At 58.8% G+C, this 7,862-nt stretch overlaps 1 protein-coding gene across 1 annotated transcript in view; it reads left to right on the top strand.

The window, feature by feature from the left end:
* Positions 1–4,976, top strand: part of LOC111729085 (cortexin-2-like) — a 34,024-nt gene extending 29,048 nt beyond the window's left edge. Inside the window, exons 2-3 of the mRNA XM_023520063.1 lie at positions 752–1,053; positions 1,465–4,976. Of these exons, the coding sequence (XP_023375831.1) occupies positions 1,530–1,709 (180 nt within the window). The 5' untranslated portion in view covers positions 752–1,053; positions 1,465–1,529 and the 3' untranslated portion in view covers positions 1,710–4,976. The remainder of the gene's footprint in view (positions 1–751; positions 1,054–1,464) is intronic.
* Positions 4,977–7,862: the final 2,886 nt, after the last annotated feature.

The following is a 7,862-nucleotide window of genomic DNA, read 5'->3' as shown; positions in this document are numbered from 1 at the left end:
GCGAGGACCTCGCAGCAGCAGCTGTCTCTCCGGGGACGAGCCGGATCACGGGGGAGGCAGCTACGAAACTACTTTCCACTCTTCCTTTGGTGCTTTGAAAAGTTTGAACCATGTACGAGCGTTATTTATGGAAAAATATCAAATTTCATCTTCAAAGAATTAAAGAGAGAATTACCACAGGATCCAGCAATTCCACTTCTAGATATATACCCAAGAGACTCGAAACAGGGTCTCAAAGAGATACCTGCACACGCGTGTTCACAGCAGCCCTCTCCGCAAGACCCAAAAGATGGAAGCGACACAAGCGTCCGTCCGCAGGTGAACGGATAAGCAGTGTGGTCCACCCACACGGCGGAATACTATTCAGCCTTAACAAAGGAGAAAACTCCGACACGTGTTACAACACGTAGGAACCTTACGGGTGTTTATGCCAAATAAAATGAGCCAGCCGCCAAAGAGAAACACTGTACGATTACACTTACACGAGGTTCTTAGAGTAGCCTAATTCACAGAGACAGAGGCAGAGCGGTGGTTGCCAGGGCCTGGGGACGGGGTAGCGGGGGGTGTTGTCGTTTAAGGGGACAGTTTTAGTTCTGCGAGATGAACAGAGTCCCGGAGATGATGGTGGTGATGACTGCACGACAGTACAAATGCACTTAATGCCACGGACCTGCACACTTAAAATGGTTAAGGTAGATCTTATGTTACGCGTGTTTGACATTATTTTTTTAAATGTTATCATTTTAAAAAGAGGGGAGGAAAGCACCAGAATGAAGTGCAGCAGCCCCCAACACAAGGCCAGTGGGGAGGTGCGCAGGCCGGCCCTCCCGCCGGCCCAGGTGACGTCGTGGGCTGGGCCCCCTGGGAAGTGACCGGCTTTTGTCTGTCCTGCCGTTTCAGCCACGCAGGGACCTGCCCTGAGCAAAAGGCTGCTGCTCTCACTGGTTCCCAGCTGCGATGTCCAGCCACTCGCCCTCCCTCGTGCAGCAGCCTGGCCTAGGGGGCCAGCCCACTCAGTGGCCCTTATGAAGCGGTGACCACTCCGACCAACAGGTCAGTGCCCACTGGGAACGAGTGAGGAGGGAGACAAGGTCTGGGTGGGGGAAAGCATGGTGCTCTGGGCTTACGGACGAGCCAGGCCCACTGGCCTGAAGCTCCGGAGGTGGGGGGAGAGGGACCCCACCGCTTCTGCCTGCAGAGGGAGAGGCACGCAGAGGCCCAAAGTGTGGGATGCGGGACCTTGGGTGAGCCGTCCCCTTTCCGGGCCTCAGTTTCCGCACGTACGGAATGGGCACACCGGTGCCTGGCTGACTCGCCTCCGGGGCTGTTGTGAGGACCAAACAATCAGCCACGTGATAGTGCTCTGAGAATCTAGGGCTGGTGACGATGACGATGGCTCTGCAGGGGGCGAGTGTGGGGGGGTAATCAGTGCCCTTCCCCCGCCCTCCGCTCGGCTCTCTGCAGGGGTGGAAGATGGTACCGGTCAACCCTGAGCCGGACAGGGAGCCCGCAGCCACCGCCATCGCGAGATGGAGGAGCCCACGCCCGAGCCCGTCTACGTGGACGTGGACAAAGGGCTGACCTTGGCCTGCTTCGTCTTCCTCTGCCTCTTCCTGGTCGTCATGATCATCCGCTGCGCCAAGGTCATCATGGACCCTTACAGCGCCATCCCCACGTCCACCTGGGAGGAGCAGCACCTGGACGACTGAGGCGTGGGGCAGGGCTGCCCCTGGCCACCGGCCTGCCAGCCCACAGAGACCAGCAGTGGACGCGGCCCGCGGGGATGGAGAGCGTCCACCTGAGCCTTGCCTGCTGTCACAGCAGCACCCGAGTGACACGCTCGCAGTGCTGTGGGTTTTCCAACCGTGGGCCGGCCTGGGAATCACTGACCGGGGTGTGGTCACCTTCCCTGGCTCTGGCACAGACACCCCCATCGCACGACGGCAGTCTCCCTTTGAGGGGACCTTCTGCCCTTGAAATGCAGACTAGCACACGCAGTGGGACTCGCAGCACAGATGTCCCACCCAAACGCAAGGCCCCTCCCGACGGGCCGCCGGCACAGAAGGCGGCGGGGCGTGAAAGGAGATGGCAGGGAACTCAGAAAAGGCGCAGAGGCTGCCTCCCAGCCGCACTTTTTAAAAAACTAAAATAGAGAGGGGCATATTCTTCCTGTTATAAATGAAATGTGCATTTTAGAAATTTGGGAAAATACGGAAAAAAAATAGAAGGAAAAGGGGGTAAAAGAACACTTCTACTCCCGCCCCCCAGAAGTCCGCATTGTGAAACGCTTTCTCCCAGCCTTTTTCACACACATTTTTTTAGACAGTGAAATCCACGCCGCACGCATGATGCTGTGTCATCCATGTTACACGGATATGTCCCCCCCCCCCACCGCCCGATGCTCTCCACGGCTGTGGTCGCTGGTGGCGGCAGAGAGTCCCATCAGGTGGCTAGGTCCTAGTTTAACAGTCAGTTCCTTTGGTCACACATACTAATCTTGCTAATCTTTCCTCACACAAAACGATCTCCCCAGGACCCTCACGAGCGTGCACAGGCTCCGACGTGCGCATCGGGCGGGGAGACCGGGTACTGGTCCTGCCCGCCACGCGCAGGCTGTGTGGCCGTGAGCGAGTCCCTCGCCCCTCGGTGCCTCGGCACCCTCATTTCATAACGGGGAGGGGAAACCTCGCCCTTTCTGTCGTGTGTGGACCGCAGAGGAATGACAGGCCGGCGGGGGGGCGGGCGGTGCTTTGAAAGAAACATGCTGTGGGTGGAGGGGACAAGGACCGAGTCGTTGATAGTGATGCCCCAGGGGCCTCCTTGCCCCCTCTTCTTCCCACTCACCCACCCCACCTCTCACCCCATCGCCGACTGACCCTGTGGCGGGAATACCAGAGTGAAGCCCACAAACCCGGTCCCAAGTCCCAGCTCCTTTGCTCCTTTGCTATATGACCCCAAGTAACTCAGCTTCTCTGAGCCCCAATGTCCTCATCTGTCAAATGGGGTAATAACATCTACCTCACAAGGTTGTCGTGAGGATGAAATGACAGAACGTGGGCGAACGTGTGTCCTTCCTTCATTCCACCACCCCAGGAGAAGCCAGGGGTCGGAGCTGGGAGGAGCTGAGATTCTGGGTCCCCGCTCCCTGTACAGGCTGGAACCCTGGGTTCTCCTCCACTTCCCAGGGCCACTTCCAACAGGTCAAACCTCCCAGCCAGGATCCCCGGTCAGGGGGATGCTCACAGCGACCTCTCCCAGCACCTGTCCTCGAGGGATATGTTGTCTACTGATTTACGTAATTGTCATTGTCATTGTTTTCACGCATGAGACCATCTGAACTCCTCCTCCACCAAATGCATCCATTCAATCCCTCCGAGGCCTGGCCTGTCGTCCAGCAGAGACATGCAGCTGTGAAGAAGCTCAAGGCACCCTTCCCATCACCTGCGTCCCAGCCACAGGTCCCACTCCAACCCAGGCCACCTGGGCAACAGGTTTCCAAAGCACTGTCACCACTAGGTGACCCCCGAGAGCGAACAAGGCCACAGCTGTTCAGACAGCATTCCAGGGTATGTCCAGCTGTTCCCCCTCCGCTATGTGGGATGCACAAAGGGACAGCTGGCAGAGGCAGTGGACCGAGATGCACTGGGGCTCTGTGTAAGGGAGGGGCCAGAGCCGGGACCTGGGCATCATCTGAGGCCCAGCGGCAGCCTTCACTCTGCAGCCTACCTCAGAAATACCGAGCGCTTCTGCGACAAGCCCATCGGCAGTCAGAACCGGCACCCGACCACTTGGTAGCAGATTCCAAGGGACGGGACCGGTCTGGAAGACTTTGCCTGCAGGTGCTTTTGAACTCTCAGGAGCAGAAACGCAGGATGCCTGAGGGGCCGCTGCACAAACGGCGATGAAGAACAACAGCACCTGCAACTGTCGGACTCCAGAATCACGGCCCGCCCCAGCCTTAGCGGCGGGGCCCACGAGCCCTCCAGCGAGGCCCGCCAAGCCGTCTGCACGCACGCCGAGGGCTGAGAGGCGCTGACCGGGCGCCGGGGGCCGGATTAGGTCTTTCCCACACCGAGATTTGCTCCCACCCTATTTTGACCCTTTTTTTTTTTTTTTTTGGTTGCAAGGGGGAAATAATAACATTTCAGAAAAGACAGAAAATTTAAAAATCACTCCCCACGCAAGCCTCCAGCAGAACAGTGATGTTCAGTGTGTCCGTGTGTTCTCTTCCAATCTTTGTCCACATGCAAGATAGATTTTTTTCACACGTGCCGTCAGTTACATGATTTAAGTCATCCTCTCTCCTAAACTTGTATCATACGCACGTTTCTGCTGCGGTCTTCCTGCCTGTCATTTCAGAGCCTATACACCGTGCCCACTAGAGCACGTGCACAATCATCCAGACTCCTACTAAGTACTTCGGTGGTTTTCACTTTTCCTACGATACATGTGCCAAGAGACCAAAGAAAGGTGAAGATGGGGACGTTGAACCCTGGGGTCTTGCTCAGGAGAATCGGTATTGAAGCAACACCCACTCCACCGAAGAGAACGTGAGGGAGGAAGACCCGAGAATCTGAGGGTATCAGAGGGAGAAAGGACCGGAATTTCCAAGTCCTGCTGTTGCTTTATGCTGCTCAGGGAGGGAGGTGACGGTCCTTTGCGGTCAGAGCGCCTTCCTCAGTCCCCGCCGAGCTGAGATGAAGCTTGGGGCTGTGGATGGAGAGGGGATCTGTCCAGCAAAAGAAATGGAATTTTGACAGAGAGCAAACGAAAAGCGCTTGGAGACAGGCCTGTGACGTCGGCCACGATCCAGGACCTCAGGGAAAATGTGACCAGAAAGAAACTCTTTGCTCCAGGGAACCGGCGACAGACTTTCCAGATAGTGGTGTCTGGTGGCCAGTTTTAAGCAGCTGCCTGTGCTACGCTCTGTACAGTCCCTTCCTGTTACTCCAAACTCTCAGTAAAGTCTGATACACAATCGACTTTGTGGCAGTGGTGTCTGGGGACAATCACGACATCTGGGCGGTACGCGTGTGAACACGTGCGATCTGGAAAGAGAGCAGTCCCAGGCCCAGGGAGGGAGCAGAAACAGGCAGAAGCAGGAAGTCAGAACGACGGTCTCTGGAGAAGTGTGGAGCCCGGGGGTGCTGACAGCCTGACAGGGTAGCAGGACATCGGCCTTGCTGGCCCGGCGTGTCGGCGCCCACCACCTCTACTTCACGTCCTCGAACGGGCCGTTCGGATGTCTGCCTGATCCTGTAGAGTTGAAAGAGCAGTGTCCCCCTCTTCCGTGAACTGTCCCAGAGGCTGACTCAACCCAAAGGGGCTGCGTCCAGTGGAGGGCACTGCGACGGCCATGTGTCCTCCTGTGCGGCGTCACGCCGCGCAGTCTCACTGGTGAAGCCTGGTCCTGCCGTGCGTGATGGGTGACGTGCTGTGCCCTCTGTGGCCCAGTCTGCTGGGAGGCACTCGGCTGCGCTCCTGGGTCCACACTCATGAGCCCAGTATTCTGCTCAAGCAGCACAGGGACAGGCTGGCTATGGCCAGAGGGCAGGGGGCGGGGGGCCAGGTGCTCCTCCCACTCCCTTCCTGCCGGGCTGCAGCTTGGTCGCCAGCTTTGGCCAGCACCCATGGCCACGGCCCCTGTTGGGTGCCTCCCCACTCACTGCTGCAGCTCGCAGGTTCTGGGAACGCGCCCCCTCTTGTCACTTCAGGCAGAGGTGGTAATGGCTTGGTGCTGTGGCCCGTCCCAGGAGCTTGGGAGTTCGCCATCCCCTTATTTCCCTTAACCCCACGCAACCTGTCAGCATTCTCCCGCTCACCCCTCTTGGGTGATGCTTTGGGTGGGCCGTCTCTTCCCCACTAGGACGCTGGCTGGTGCAGGTCCCAAGGAGAAATTCTCTGGAGGGAGGGAGGGTCTCAGCTTCTGATCACCCAGGACGTGGGGGCTTGGCAGATGCTCGTATGGCTGAGGACACATCCAAGTAGCATGGTTTGTGTCGCAGACCTGGCCCTCCTCCTCTGGCCGGGATCCAACCCTGGGGCCGTCCTGCAGACAACAGGTGCGTGCAGGACAGTGGGTTCTGCCCCTGCCCTCAGATGAGTCACGGCACGGGCTCATGAAACAGAGGCTGGTTCCCTCGGATGGGGGTGGAGGGACTGTTGCCACTGACAAGGGACGTTCAGAAGAATGTCAGGTTCGCCGTTGTCGGCCTCACCTGTGCCTGCCCAAATGTCCCCATCCTAAGTCTCGGAGTCCCCGTGAACCACACAGTTCACCGGCGGCTCAGCTTGGCACCCAGAGCTTGGACGAGACCCTGAGCCGTGGTGGTCCTACAGCTACGTGAGGGGCAGCCGGCCGCCGCACAGGTGCCTCTCGCTCCGAGGCTTCGGTTACGAATCCTTCTCTTTGTGTACACTCTCCAGGGCGACAGCAGTCAGCCCGCCTGAGAACCCCTGAAATCATCAGAATTCCCACAGCAACCAAGTGCCAGTGACTCCTCTCCCAGCCTGCAGTCCATCCCCTGCCATCACGGGCCACCTTCTGATCACTGTGAGAGCACGACATGCCACAGACTACCAGCGTCCCACCTCCCTCAGCAAGGAGGGGACCCCGTGCTCATCAAACAGGCAACGGAATCCATTCCAGAATCTTATTTTAAGAGTCTGTTTCCTGATGCCACTCCTGGTGCCGGTCGCTTTATCAGTCAGGAAGCAGGAGGCATTCTCAAGGGATGAACTGAAGAGGGTTTCATTTTGGGACTATTTTCAGAAGTGTAGGCAAGGTTCAGATAGCCAGCGAGAAATGGGGAATGATCCAGGACTGAAGACGGTGAGACGCCGTGACCGCCCCTTATGTGGGCAGGGAAGTGTTACCAGAAGCCTGCCAGGGTTGTTAGGCCACAGGGAGGGGGACACAGGGAGACACAGCCGTCCCCAAACCACAGCCCAGCAGGGAAGGCGGGAGGACTACACACAGTGGCTTTTCTCCTCCTGCACCCCTCTCGGCCGGCGCCCTCACTGCCCCTTCCGGAGGCTGGAGGGCACGTGCCTGGGTGATGCTGTCCACAGAGGTGGCCCTTCCCAGGACACAGCAGGCAGGAAGGATGGGCAGGAGGTCCGCAGGAACCCGGGGAGAATAAGCAGCCTTGGGCCCTCGGCGTTTCGCCCCGCCAACAGATCCTCCCCGGAGGAAGCAGGCCAGCCTCGGACTCGAACCGCAACCCTTCCGCGGTCTCCGGCCTGCCATCCACCCTGCAGACAGGACTTGCAGCTCTGCCGGCCCATGAGCCGATTCCTTAAACCGAATCTCTCTCTGCATCCCCATCCCATTGAGGACTCTACGCTGGCACGGGTGCCGTGCTCACTCCCACTCCCGGGAACGCTGGGAGGCCTGGGGTCAGCGCTCCCGTACACACGAGAAAACGAGTGACCGAACGTCTGCCGAGAAGTGGTAGCCGCTCGGCCCTTTAATTCAAGAGCACGAGTGGACGTCGCACACTGCGACCGAGCGAATCTCCGAGCGTGGGGATGGAGCGCAATGGCTTTATTTATCACCGAAGGAAGAACCGGCCTCCGGCCACAGGGGCGTCCCCAGTCCCCGGGGCGGGGTGGGCGTCCAGCCCCTTTCTCCAGGACAGCAGGGAGAACCTCACGCTGCTGAGAGAGCGGGCAGCACTCTGCCAGCACACTGGCCAAAGCCGACACGGTAACCGTCGCCCTGGCAGTGTCCTGGAAGAGAGGAGGACAGGGCTCAGCAAGGGGCCGCTGGGCTCACGGGAACCAACGCCCAGGCAGCTGCAGGGCCCGTCCCCGCACAGCGGGGCCCGAGGCAGGAAGGCGCCACCGGAAGGGCAAACGCG

This window comes from Pteropus vampyrus, unplaced genomic scaffold (genome assembly GCF_000151845.1).
Source record: "Pteropus vampyrus isolate Shadow unplaced genomic scaffold, Pvam_2.0 Scaffold245, whole genome shotgun sequence".
NCBI classification, from domain to species: domain Eukaryota; kingdom Metazoa; phylum Chordata; class Mammalia; order Chiroptera; family Pteropodidae; genus Pteropus; species Pteropus vampyrus.
This window is presented reverse-complemented; position numbering and strand designations above follow the sequence as displayed.